We start from the raw sequence: 14836 nt of genomic DNA, 5'->3' as shown, positions 1-14836 counted from the left end.
TCTTCCAACACTTGTGTGGAGAGGCTTATGCCCATTTCATCTAAGTAAACAGAAGTCTACCTCAGAGGCACCAAGGCAATGTGCAATGAAACATCTTACACAAGACAGTAATTGCTAACCTTAATAAAATAAAGGCCAAAGGACATTGAAAACGTAAAAGAATAGGAAATAATGTTAACACACACTAAATGCAATCCTGGGCATGTTTGCCCTGGAAGTAAATCTCTTACCATATTTGGGTGTTCAAAACCACCACTTTTATTGGAATTACTCATAATGACGGCAATGAGGACTGCCGGTCATGAGAAGCCCACTCTGTTCATTTAGGTTCCCCATACAACTTAGAACCCTAAATCATGTTAGTTCATGGGAGCTTACACAAGTAGAAAAGGCTCCCAGTTTCAGAAGTTATCCCTCCAACTTGTGAAGAATGATGGGGTGGGCCTGTGTTGAACAGGGTTTACTCCCAGGTTAAGGAGGTAACTGGAAGTGGGGTATGAATAATGAATATTTGGTAGGGTTGGAGTTATGTGCATAACTGAGGACAGATCAAAGCCCTCTCTGTGATTTTTGGATGGTTAGCATTTTAACTATATCCAGGAAATTTCAGATTGTAACTTAATATGATTGCAGAAGCAGAGGCTTAGGAAAACTGATACACACCTGCACCCAATAGGTTGTCTAAGTGGCCAAATCCTCACCCCAGATGCACAGGTTTGAGACAATCTTGGCTGCGAGTCCTGGAAGACCGGCTCCCAGCTTTGCAGGCCTTTTTCTACCTGACTTGGGAGGGCAGGCCCCTGATTGACTCCAGCCACAAAAGCTGAGGCTGCTGAACAGACTCCTGGACTGGGGTATTATTTAGGGATTTTTGTTGCGGGGAGGTTTGTTATTTAATTTTCTGTAGCTTTATTTTTAGATCCTATTGTGGTTCAAAATGTGTGCGCGCAAATTTTTCAATTTTGTTGCGTACTTTCAGATGTGCTCTATTTGTTTGACAACTTTTGTAATTATGTAAATCATTTCATGTTGTAAGCTCCCTTGAGCATGGTTACAACTTTTGTAATTATGTAAATCATTTCATGTTGTAAGCTCCCTTGAGCATGGTTTTAACTATTGGAAAGGTGGCATACAAATACGTAAGATGAGGAGGAAGAGAAGGGAGAAGGGAGAAGGGAGAAGGGAGAAGGGAGAAGGGAGAAGGGAGAAGGGAGAAGGAGAAGGAGAAGGAGAAGGAGAAGGAGAAGGAGAAGAAGGATGTACTGTCTATGTTAAGCAGTAGTGGGGAACCTGCGGTCCAGGGACCACTATGTGACCCTTTGAATGCTGCAGGCCCATTCCTGCTCTCCAGACCAGCCCTTTGATAACTGCTACCACTTCTGCATTACATGCCACTGTGTAAGGAGGTGGGAAAGAGAAGGAAATGGGTCTGCCGTGTGGTGAGCCCAGGAATGGGCTGGAAGGAGAGGACGACATGTAGTGGTGGTGACCAGAAATGGACAGAGAGTTGGAAGTAGGGAGAGCTGTCTGTAGTGGTCAGTTCCAATTTATATCACTGGAAAGGGGGAAATGGAGGGGAGCCAAAAATGGAAAGAGGGGGGAGGGGAAGCACAGGGCTAGAGTAAATGCACATGGAGTGCCGCGTAATACTGCAGTGATGAACAATCCACCTAGTTTTGCCTCTGCTTATTGCAAGCATGCAATTCCTGATCGACTGGCCTTGAGAAATGGCCCTCAATAAAAATGTTTTAAACCAGGATAGGAAAGGAGTGCTCTTTTAATGGACAAGGTAATCCACAATAAGCCACTTTACAAATCCAAGGGTACGAATAACAAATTTTCCTTCCAAAAAATAGAAAAGAGCTTTGCACAAGAGATTAAACAAGTTAGCTTGATAGCTTTAGAGAAATGCAATTGAAAGAGAAAACGGAGTTGACAGTCAAGAGAGCGTTCTCACATTGAGCCACCCTTTAGACTGTACATGCAGTGCGGAGGCAAGTGTCTTAGCATCCTACTCCAACCATGCATTGCAAGGATAAAGTACCTGTGGGCCTCTAGATATTGCTGGATGAAAACTCCCATCTTCTCTGACCATTGGCCATGATGGCGGCGGCTGGTGGGAGTTGGTGTCCAACATCTGGAGATTCCCCACCCCAGATGTACAGAATGAGGTGGGAGACAGGGCATATACACACACAACTATGAAATCCTTGTTGAGAAAAACCAAACCCTTAAGCTACCACACAGTACACTGCATATAGATCTGGTAGGGGCTACATGATGTATAATAGAATGTGAATGCCAATCGTTTGTAAAATATTTCAGGCTTATTATTGAAGCATCATTTCAGTATCCTTCTTTGAATGCCAAGCCCTTTTAGACACAGAAGACATATCAATTTTCTTTTCTTTTCTTTTTTTGATACCAGCTAAAATGTCAGCCAAAAGTGGCATCACACAATCAGATGGTCTCACTATTGACATAAGGAGTGGTATTTAATAGATTTGAAGATATGGATGTTCAGGAGAAACATGATGAACCAATCTCGCCTACAAGCACAGACAACTTCACTGAGATTGCCAAGAGTTTTGCATTTAACGGGCCTCAAGCTAGAAGGTGGTTAAAAATTGCAGACATGATTTTCTAGTTTTAGCAGGGATGTAAAGTCACAACAGGTATTACAAAATATGTACAGATAAGATAGCAGTGCGCAATGTTCTAGTATGAACATAACCTTTTTCTTTATAGGCAATGGAAAAGTCAGTATTCCTGAAGTAGAGAGAACAAGAAAATAGAAATTGTTAAAATACCACCAGGTAATTAAAACTTTCAGCGAAAGCAGCAGGGACTTGAAACAATGTTTTTCTAACACCTGTGATTATCTAGTATCCTTGGAAACACTGACAGTGGCTAAGGACATTCAAAGAAGTCTATTGAGCCACATCAAGTTTCTAATGTACTGTACTGTTAATTACTGTATCGTAGGTGCTTCTTACAGTGTTAGATTTGGTCACATGTGAGTTTTTGTCCACTGCCCAAGAAGTCATTAAATGAACAACAAAAATGAATGTTAAGATTACCTGTAGCAGAGAGCAGCAAGATTTTATTACATAGCAGCATATTTGTACCATTGTGATATGGCAGATCTTTATGCCCACTAATTTAATTAACAGAGTTAAGGAAACAAAGAATAGTTCTGGATTAGGTATTTTCGGCATAGACTTTCATGTTTGGTACTTAAAAAGAGCATTTTCCACAGAAACTTGGTTCGGGTGTAATGACTTTTCTTCACATACCTAGCTAATAGGACATGTTAGTATTACAGAAAAACTCTATATAAGCAAAAACCAATGGAATTTTGATTTGGCTCAGGAAACAGAAGCTGATAAAGTATCAGCTACCCTCTGCAACACACAACCAGGTAAGCTTTAAGTGACAGGTATGGTCAGTAGGATCCAAATCTTGCCTGCATTTATTTGGACGACACAAGTGCTACTAAACAGAGACAGATCTTCATAAGGGCTTTTCCTTTCAGCATAATAAAACCATCTAATAACAATATATACCTTTGATTGTATGGGCAGCCTCTGGTGATCTTAGCTGCCGTATCCTATAACCCCACCTATCATCATCATCATCACATGATACCTTATGACAAATGTATGATGTGTTACTCACTTTCTTAAGCAGGGAAGACTGGAGTTTCACTAACAGTTTTGCTGAAGTTGCTACTGACAGCCCAACACTGTTAGGACTTGTCCATAAGAATGCAAAATATGCCCCAGATAATCACAAGATCTGAATGTTTGAGATGCATATTACATATGTAAATATTCAGGAATCATATAGAATGCGCGCTTTCTCTCACACACATTTTCAAGCTACTTCTCTATATTTCGAACTGATAAGTACAAAAGCTTAGGCAATGGTGTGCATACAGAGACAACTCACACAATCCAGCCAAGGGCATTCTCTGCGGTAACCCCTAAGTTGTGCACCTGTGTTGCATCTAACACCTTCATTATACAGCTTCCAATGAAGAGGCATCTCTTCACCCTGGATTTTGACACTTTAGGTGTATATTTTTAGGACCCACTTTATTCTTGTGATTGTAATTTGTTTTTACTATTGCGTTTGAATGTTGTAATCCCTACCCTGGGACCTTAGCACGAAGGGCAGGTAATTAGATAATAATATATTATTTAATAAAAATTAGATGCATTTTTATACATACACAACAATCTCCTTCAAATCATGCGTGATTCCTTCCCTTCCTATTATAGGAAAATGACGAGTTTCCCATACAAGGATTTAGTTAAATCACTGTATCACTTAAGCTTGGGATTCTCTTGCACCACAACAGGCATGTGGACCATGGCATTTGTTCTCCTATACCAATTCCTAGCACCTGAAACTCTGCTGCTTCCATATCTTCTACAGTTGTGAGATAGTCAGAGCCCAAATGATCAAATGTACTAAACCAATTGAGCTTCATAATTTAGGTACACACATTTTTGATAACTGAATACTGCACAACATTGATATTTGATTAAGGCACTGGGAAATCAGTTTTTTTGTTGTTGTTTTTTCAATTGAGATATTCAAGCTTCTCATGGGCTTCTAACTAGGCAATATATCCATTGACAGTTTAGCTCCTGGTTAGGAACCTACTACTCTCAGCCTAATTTAATGCATTGTTGAGAAAGGGGGTGACTCAGGGCATGAGCAAGAGAGGGGTTGGCACATACACAGAGATGGGGTGGGGCAAAGATAAATACTACAAGGCAACTGTGCAATGCTGCAAACTCCACATGCTTTTGAATTTGACTTTGCCCAGCCAGAGACTGCAGTCCTTGACTGATGTTTCCTTGTGGGTCAATACCCCTTTCATAACAAAAAGTCTGTAGTTAATAATTCCACTTTTTTAAAAAAAAATATTGCAGGATGAACACAAAAGTAGCATAATGTTGGGTGATAGCCAACATTAGTCATACATAAAGTAACTTAAGCCCACTGATTTCAATGAGTCTGAATATGACTTAGATATCACCTTTAAGGAACTTTTTTATTAGCAAAGATTCAGTACAGCACAGCCATACCATGGCAGAACTTTCCTTTCTAGTTGTACCTTATTAAATTTTCAGATCATTGCCAAGATTTTTTTAAAGTGTTCCTGCCCCTGGGGGCATGTAAATATGACAAATCCACATAAAATGCATTAAGGTTGATCATTTTTTATACACAAAATGACAGAAGATCAAGGTGCTGGTCTACAAGCATGAAGGCCAATGGGTAACTCTTTAGATCAGGCATCCCCAAACTGCGGCCCTCCAGATGTTTTGGCCTACAACTCCCATGATCCCTAGCTAACAGGACCAGTGGTCGGGGAATATGGGAATTGTAGTCCAAAACATCTGGAGGGCCAAAGTTTGGGGATGCCTGCTTTAGATGCTGAAGTTTAGGAACTCTGTCTAAAAAATTGTTCAAAGTTTCCTCTTAGTGGACAGCTTTCTTGGAGAAAGCAAGAAACAACCATTATTGACGAATCAATTTGATATCCTGATTGTTTAAATAGTTTGCATCATGAATAATCTTTTATTTAGGATCTGTATGCAACATTTTATTAGTAGTAAAATTATCTTACTGTTTTGCAAAGCTGATTCCACTGTCATCCTTTACTACTGGCATGTAACACATAAGATATTCACATTATTATTCATTAAACTACATTTCAATAGAAGAAATCCACACATCTTCGTTTGTAGACTTGAAAATACAATAAAAGTGTTCAAACCAATGGAATAGCTTTCTAAAATATATGCAGAAATGCTGTTCAAGTAGTTCATTGCACCTGTGTTTAGTAGAGATTATATTCGGTAGTTACCTGAGCAGAAGGCACTTCACATTTCTTCCTGGCCTTCTTTCCTGTAAGACATAACTCCAGCCGCTGTGGTTCTTGGAAAGCCTATCCAGTGAGTCCGGGGCCCTCTGAACAGTATTGAACAGTATGTTGTATGAGGTGGCAGTGGGACAAATGGAAATCACCTGAAAAGGGAGCTCTGCTTGTGCAAGGTATCCTTCACCTGATTTCTGGTGATTCTCCCTCACATCACAGCCCATGTATCCCGTGGAGACTCATGCTGCAGGAAGGGCGTGTGTGATTTTCATATATTCCACCTTCCTCTGCAACTCCCAAAACCACCTCCCATGCTGTTGCAGGAGGTCTCCTATCTATGCAGAACAGCTTTTCAGGGAACACAGGTGTTGCAAATGAAAAGTTATACTAATGAAATTTGCCTTCCCCACCTGCCATGAAGTGACTGTCTCATCAGCAGAAATCAGGCTCTGTGAAGCCTGGAGCCAACACACTTACTCTAACAGAAATTTCAAAACTTTTTAAAAATCCAATTTAATTTTTTGGGAACATTCCAATTTTTCAATCTCCCTTTTCACTCAGGACCTATGGCTTCAAGTTGATCAAAAGGTGAGCGAGCAGGGCTAAAACTAAATTGGCAATACACTGATCAGCAGCTACATTTACTCCACAGTCATGCCATACCAGCTCCTTGTTAGATAATAGTATATACAGAAGCCATATAACTCACCACCTGGATCCTGCAGTAGCAAATCAACAATACCCCCCAAATGCGACAGCATTATTTACCAAAACATAATGAGAAAGTAAATATTAATGAAAGCTTTTCTTTTGTAAATTGCATATGCACTTCTGTATGCTGTTGAATAGAAACTAAAATCACAGACACATGCACCACTTTCATATTTGTGTCAGAATACCTGTTCCATTTTCGTCTCCTTAAAATTACTGATTTAATAACTGCCATGGCAAACTAGAGAGAGAGAGAGAGAGACCTTCAAACGATCAAGCAATGAAACTGAAAGGCCTCAGACAAACATTAAAAAGAATTTTTGTGTCTTTATTGGAATGGTGGAATACACCTATTTTGATAACTTGAATATTTGGTTGTAATTAGAAATGACACTACAGAACTGCAATACTGGTCCAACAGTCTTGTCTTTACCTCCCCCCGCCCCCAAAGCAAGAAATAGAATGAAAATGCACTGAGTAATCAGAAAGCACTAGCAGGCATCAGTTAATCCAAGATTCTAGCTCCTTAGTTCCAAAAGCACTTGCCAAGTTGCATTGTGTGTGGAACCCAAGTTTTAAGATTGGTCATAATTTGAAGTTACTAGAGATTCACATGATTAAGCTTCATGTGGGCATTATTATTATTATTTTTATTATTCCTCTCAAATTGGTCACTGGTATTTCTCTTGTCAAATATTACATTTCTTTCATTCACTGATATTTTTCTCAACGTATAAAAAAGTATGAAATATAAACAAGCTCTCTCATTGTACACGTGTAAGAGTACAATTGAAGAATTATAGAGCTGACTATCTACACACCATCAAATCCCATCAAATCTTGGATATTCCATTAATATACAAAATATCAGGGCACAGAAAGAACAAAAACCCACTTCTTTTGTTTTGTTTACGCACAGGATCAAATATTCAATCGAAAGGAAAAAAAACACTTGGAATCATTTTGGCTTCCCACTACATCTGCATGTTGAGACACTTATTAAAATATTCCTGTTTAATTGTGTTTGGTCTTTTTTTTCTTATTTTCAAGTCATGTTTTGTTATCTTAATACCGGCCATCCAGACAAACAAGTATTGAGTATCTCCCAGCCTCCCTAGATCCAACTCATGGCAAGTCGGATTTAAGACATAACTCCAAAAACTGGGTTGTGACGACAGATGCTAGGACCAATTTCTTCATAATCTTTTTTGGTGTGGCATACTTGGTAGAACTCAGGCTGGGGGGAAAAAAAGATAAAAGGGAATATTTTCACTAAAAACATATTTTTGTCACTTTTAGGTTAAACTAATATATATTAAAACTTGTTATTAAAGCACCTGTCTCAGTTTTGTGCCTTAAAAAGATGTTTCTGGAAAATTAGGAGCAGACAAACAATAGTCAGTGTGAAAAGCTCTTTCCCCATGCATTTACATTTTTCAAGGAAGCGCCTCATAAGTTACAAACATTTTGGAAAGTCTATTTATAAAAGGTTTCAGGCAGTATCCAAAGAAAAACAGGAGCACATTTTAGAGCACCATGACAGGGCTTGTCCCATAAACATATACCATGGATGGATAAAGTGGAAAACACTGACAGTGAATACAGGTTGAAATATATGTGAAAAAAGTTCTCTTCAGATTTATTTTTCCTTTGGTCAACTTACCGTGGAAGCCAACATTGATCCTCCAAACCAGACAGCATATCTTTGCATATGGTGTGTGATAACTTGTACATCAATAGGTTTGGGCTACAATAGAAAATAAAATCAGTACAGAGTACTGTTTTAAATAAAATGCCATTACAGACACTTCCTTTTTTCACTGGCTGTAGCAAAACCCCAGTTTTAAGAATATTTAACTGTCAGGCAAAACAGTTATTAATCCAATTCTCTTAAATGCATTAATCTGAATAGGTTTCAAGATATATATGTTTTTCCAGCACAGTGGAAGAGCACATGACTTTGCATGCAGAAGGTCCCATGTCCCACCCCAATATTTTTATCTAAAATGATTGGGTCATACGTGATAAGAAAAGCCTCTACCTAAAACCCTGGGAAATCATTGTCAGCCGTTAACGTTCTCTATATTACAAGTGTGAACTTTTCCCTTTCTCCCAAAAATGCCACAAGATACTTCTTGTGGGTTTACATGGTTGAAAACAGATAGAATCCAGAAATCACTTATTCTCCAGGTACTAAAGTCCTAAAATAAACACCTCTATATATTTCTCCCTTCTCTCATAGAAGCCACTATAACATGCCTCTTGCCATTTCTGATCTGTTGTGCCAGAGGGAAAGTGTTGCTGTTGTTTAGTCATTTAGTCGTGTCTGACTCTTCGTGACCCCATGGACCAGAGCATGTCAGGCACTCCTGTCTTCCACTGCCTCCCGCAGTTTGGTCAGACTCATGCTGGTAGCTTCGAGAACACTGTCCAACCACCTTGTCCTCTGTCGTCCCCTTCTCCTTGTGCCCTCAATCTTTCCCAACATCAGGGTCTTTTCCAGGGAATCTTCTCTTCTCATGAGGTGGCCAAAGTACTGGAGCCTCAGCTTCAGGATCTGTCCTTCCAGGGAGCACTCAGGGCTGATTTCCTCCGGAATGGATAGGTTTGATCTTCTTGCAGTCCATGGGACTCTCAAGAGTCTCCTCCAGCACCATAATTCAAAAGCATCAATTCTTCGGCGATCAGCCTTCTTTATGGTCCAGCTCTCACTTCCATACATCACTACCGGTACTGGGAAAACCATAGCTTCAACTATATGGACCTTTGTCAGCAAGGTGATGAAGGGAAAGTACAGGACTGTAAAGTTGAAGTGGTCAGGCCAGTAAAGCACTCAGATACTGCTTTCAGGCTTCCCACAGGCATCTGTTTGGCGACTGTGAGAACGGGATGCTGAACCAGATGGGCCACGGGTCTGATCTTCCAGGCTTTTCTTATGTAGCAAAAGGTAGTTTCCAATATAAGCACTTACTCATGCACCAAAAACAATATACAGTACTGAGGAAAATGGCAAATGCTATTTGTTATCCATCTGCTGCAACAAACAGTGAAACAGTAGTATCCACTCTCCACAAAGGAGACAACAGCTGCTTCTCCAAAACCACTACAAATTTTCAGGATCACGGACAGGATTAGTGCCTGCAGCCATAAAAATGAAACCTTCACAAATGTGGAAAGAAATTAAAGATGAGGAGATGGATACAGTTCAAAATGAGGATGACACAATTTAATCGCTTTCTTATGGGATTCCATTTAGAGGTGTGATGTAAACTAGCACAACAAACTACACATACAAGTGAAACGTCTTAACTAAAGAAACAAACCTTCAGTCTGCCACCACTCAGTTCCTCGCTGAGTTTCAGTCTGGCATCAACAGTTCTTTTCAAGTCTCGTTGTAAACGGCGACCAAAGTCCCTGAACATTGTGGAGCCTCCAGAGAGGACAATATTCTAAATTGTACACACAAAAGTTGTATTACTTAACAACACTGGATGTTAGGAATCAGTTTCTGAAAATAAGGAGTGAAGGCAGCTGTAATGACTACAAAACAGCCACAGCAAGGAACAGGGCCAATGCTTGAGCCATGCATGCTCAGTTTAAGAGACTGAGACAAATTATTTCACAAATAGGAATTTTACAGATAGCCTCAGAATTTTATGGCTTTACAATCCATGTTAAGCTGAGCACCCCATGAAAGAAAGGCTAGATTACAAATTACTACAGATGTTTAGATACTTAAAGTGCACTTTCATCAACCTAGAAATTTATTAAATAACTTGTTTAATAAGTTTGTTCTGAGTCAACCCAATTTTAAAAGCTATGCAACACAAAAAACATTCCTAAATTATCATGCCAAAATTCATTCCATGCAACTACTCTTCTTCCCCTCAAAACCTTCTCCAGAGTCCCAACCAGAGAGTAGGAAGGGAAGGAAAAGTTGTGTTGCACAAACAGAAGTTTGCTGATAATAGTGAACAGCAGCGGGGGGATACAACCTAACCCTTTCATATTTTGTTTCTAGTTATAGTTTAACAATATATTTCATTCTGTGAATTGCATTATTTACAATATCCACTTGGAAATACATTAGTGAAGGGCTAACCAGGGATAAATGTGCACATGCTTAGCACACAAAAGGGTCTAAGTTCAGTCCTTGGCACCTTCTGATAAAGCTGGAGAAGACTCTTGACCCAAACCAGGGTAGTCTAACATGCGGCCCTCAAGGTCTTTTTGGTGGCCCTCGGCAACATTTGATTGCCCACCCAACTCTTGCACTGCCTTCTCAAAGATGGGTAAGTGAGGCTTTGGGCTTGGGAAATGAGGTGTGAGGGCTCTGACATGGTCCTAGAGTCTCCAGCCTGCTTCCTAAAGCCTAGTTAGTGCTTTCCCAGCTTTTGAGGAGGAGGTGGGAGGTCTCTGGGACCCTGGCAGAGCCTCACATCTCCCTTACCCAGCTTTGGGAAGGCAGCACGAGGATTGGAGAGGGGGTACCAACTTTTAGCCTCGTTCCTCAACCCCTGTGTGACATGGCAGTGTGCAGTCCACGGGTTCCATGTCTAAGTATTATTCTGGCCCACTTGGTAAGCTAAAAGGTAAAGGTAAGGTAAAGGACCCCTGGACAGTTATGTCCAGTCAAAGGCGACTACGAGGTTGCGGCGCTCATCTCACTTTCAGGCCGAGGGAGCTGGCGTTTGTCCACAGACAGCCTTCTGGGTCATGAAAAGTTGGACCACCCTGCCCCAAACCCTGGAAAGCCACTACCAGTCAGTGTAGACCTAAGCTAGGTGGGTCACTTGTCAAACTGTATACGGCAGCTTCTTACACTTGTAATATAGCCCATTATTGTGCTTTCAACAGAAGAATTGAGATCTCTTTAGCAAATAGGCAGAGGTATACTCTGAAAAAACCCTCTCTTTCTCACACATACACACAAACACTATTTAGCTTTACTAACCTTATATAGCGGACGTCTAACATCAATGGGACAGTTCTGAATAACCTCGTCTACTACTTCTGAGATAGGCTGTGTGAAGTCTGGATTAGCAAACTGAAAACAGAAGTATGTACTGATTAGGTTACAAGTAATTTTATTGCTTAATGCAGCATTTAAAAAAACAAATACTAACAGATTTCGTTTTCCATACATAATACTGAAGCATCAGCCTTCTCTTTAACCTATTAGAGGCAAGTGTAGATTACTGCAGATTTCTAAAGAAAGGACTAAGAAAGCTAGAAGAGATGAATTTAGCAAGACGGAAAAAACTAAGACACAACCATGTGCGAACAACACTATGGAAAAAGAAGCACTAGTTTAATTGAAGCTAAATTCTAATTCAAAAAATGTGTTAACTTAGAATCAGTACTTGTTACAGGTAGGTAGCCGTGTTGGTCTGACGTAGTCGAAACAAAAAATAAAAAAAATTCCTTCCACACTTCTTCAGATATTGGGACAGTTGAGGGATATGAAACAGGAGCCAGTCTTCACTATTAGCCAGAAGAAAAAGAAGTGTGCATGCACACGAATGCTCATACCAATGCCAAACTTAGTTGGTCTCTAAGGTGCTACTGGAAGGTATTTATTTATTTATTTATTTATTGTTAGAATCAGTATTTGCTCTAAGAACAATCTTTGTTCTTGTCTCTCCCTCACCAGCCTCTACAGTCTTCCCAAAGGGCTATTTTACACTGTAAGTTTGGGGCAGCCACTGCATGCTTATGTAACTCTGTAAAGCACCACTTATTCTCAAAGGTCCTGTGTTATAATAATAAAGATAATTTGAAACTAATAAAATAAATGAAAGGGTAAAAAACCAAGTACAACCATATACAGATACTGAAGAACAGGAATTCAGGAAAATGTAAGCCATCCAATCCCTTCACCCTTTGCATTCTCCCTGCTGTTGCATTGTACCGAACACTTTGGAGACCGCCTACACATCTCAGATGCTAAGCACTGAATCAAGCAGTTTTATTCAGCATGAAAAAATGAGAATCAGCTGGAAGAATTATTTATTCCTGTTCCCTCAGCTCACCATAGAAGCCAGATTGGTGGTTTCAAATTTGAAGTGGGAGGAGAGAAACTATTATACAAAGCATGTTGTGTGGCTTTAAGTGATAACAGCTAGATCTCCCCTCCCACCTCCACCCCCAGTTTCTTCTTCAGCTGAGTATCATTTAAGAAGCGGGCGGGGGGGGGGGAGCCTTAAAGCTTCAAGATCCTCAAAAGCTAAAAACAGATTCAGTTGAACATTAAAGCCAACAAAATTTACTCGGCACCAAGAAATTGGGTTCTAAGGTTATTTTTAAATGGGGGGTAAGTACGCTGGCTTTTAATTCCAACTTTGAAAGGCACTACTTGCCCTACATTATGAAATGAAAGCTGCAATCATAAGTCACACTTACAAGGGAACAAGACTCATTCAAGCACAACAGTATTTACTTCTGAGAAGATAAAACTAAAAGTATACTTCTGTGTGCGTTATGAAGATCTGCACCAGTTTACCTCAGGATGAAAGAAGATCTCTGGCCCCAAGAATCTCTCATAGCCAACATCAATGGTAAATTCTTTCTTTGAGATTGCGTTGATTCCAGTATATTGTTTGATCCACTTGGTACCGTCTGCGTCATACTTGTTAAATTCTTTTACTAAATCAGGGCAGACATAACTAAAGCGTTCCTGGAAATCAGATGCAGACAGTTACAAAAGAAATTCCAAAAAAATCTACTAAGGTTATTTGTAGATCTATTTGATCAGTTTAAATGGAACAGGAATGAAACTTCCTTTAAAAAAACAAAAACAAATGAAAACACCAGAGAATTGTTGAGTTAGTATGAACTGCATACATTTAAGATAATTAGCACTCAGCACTAGACAATTCTATGCACCACTAGGCAAAAATTCTTGAGACCTGACAGACTGTCTTAGGTGTTTTTTTCAGTTGAGAGATGCTAACTCTGGAAAACGCATGCTCAAATGTACTATTGCTATGGTTACATACCATACAATCATACACTTTAGAATTTAAAATCCGTCAGTAATAATAGAGCTGCTCAAAGAAAAGAAAAATTCGCGGAAAGTCCCAAGAAAAGTAATTATGACTTTTCATTATGCAGAACTAAGTACTTTTTAGTACTACCGGTAGAATACCTTCCTAGCCCAGAGAATTAATTAGATTACTGGCAATTTGTTACCATCAAGTTAGCATCTTGATTTCCAATATATAAGTCACCTGCTCTGAATTGTTAAAGTTAATACCAGTAGTGGCAAGGAACATATATATGTGGTGTCAGTTTTTGAGTCTTACATCTATTTGCTTTTTAAAATATACATTACCTTCACCGCTTTAGCAGTTTCCAATGATTGTTCAGGAGGGATTCCTACTTCTCGTTCTCTTAGCAATTGTTGAATAAAGTAAGTTATATCTCGTCCTGCAATCGGAATATGTTTGATACAGCTGCCAATCACATAACCTTCAGCCTGAAAGTAAAAAAATAAAAATAAAAAATCCTTCAATGAACTTAATTCCAAAAGCAAACTTTAAGCTTCATACGGTATACGATAGCATGAAAAGCTGATGCTGTGACTAGAGACGTATTTGTGAACACTTGAGTAGGACATATCACAAGCAAGTCCCATGTTTCCATCTCTCTGCTATCATCTCAAGTCGCACACTTTCTGTTACATGGATATTTTCCTTTCCAGAACAGATAATGGTGCATTTTCTACAGGCCATAGCTTATACCAGCACTTAATTAAAGCATCATCTAGTATAAACAGATAATGGCAGACAGAGAAATATAAGGAGATCATCAGTCTGGTACAGTATAGCCTTCCTCTTTCATCAGCTTGTAAGACAGAGGAGGAGGAAGAAGAAAATAAGAGAAGTAAATCTACACTGGATGAAGGGCAGGAAGCTTCGTTTCTGCCCGCATGGTTTTTGTTTAATGTGGTGGGGGCAGCATCACTTCCAAAGAGATCGCCATGTCTTCCTTAAAAGCAACGAACCCCACAAAATTTTCAGATTTAGCTGAAGGATACCTTCATATATTATACTGGGAGCATTGCAGATTTAATTATTAAAAACTTTCAACATGCTATAAAGTTCAATTATAGACCTAAAGCAAAAAAAAAAGCAGATTTTCTCTAACTTCTGTATCCTAAATAAAAATAAGAAGAATATGTTCCTAAATACTAATTTTAGCACAATCTTGTGTGATATATAACACCTA

At 39.4% G+C, this 14836-nt stretch overlaps 1 protein-coding gene across 2 annotated transcripts in view; it reads right to left on the bottom strand.

Moving 5' to 3' along the window:
- Nucleotides 1–6914: 6914 nt before the first annotated feature.
- Nucleotides 6915–14836, bottom strand: part of ACTR3 (actin related protein 3) — a 36462-nt gene continuing 28540 nt past the window's right edge. For both annotated transcript variants that reach the window (XM_088661935.1, XM_035130124.3), the window contains exons 7-12: nt 13941–14084; nt 13110–13283; nt 11562–11654; nt 9931–10056; nt 8271–8354; nt 6915–7844 (exon numbers count right to left, since the gene is read on the bottom strand). In XM_088661935.1, the coding sequence (XP_088518061.1) occupies nt 7749–7844; nt 8271–8354; nt 9931–10056; nt 11562–11654; nt 13110–13283; nt 13941–14084 (717 nt within the window). In that variant the 3' untranslated portion in view covers nt 6915–7748. The remainder of the gene's footprint in view (nt 7845–8270; nt 8355–9930; nt 10057–11561; nt 11655–13109; nt 13284–13940; nt 14085–14836) is intronic.

This window comes from Zootoca vivipara, chromosome 1, assembly GCF_965207765.1.
Source record: "Zootoca vivipara chromosome 1, rZooViv2.hap1.1, whole genome shotgun sequence".
NCBI classification, from domain to species: domain Eukaryota; kingdom Metazoa; phylum Chordata; class Lepidosauria; order Squamata; family Lacertidae; genus Zootoca; species Zootoca vivipara.
The sequence above is the reverse complement of the archived record's forward strand: the minus strand, read 5'-3'. Positions and strand labels throughout refer to the sequence as shown.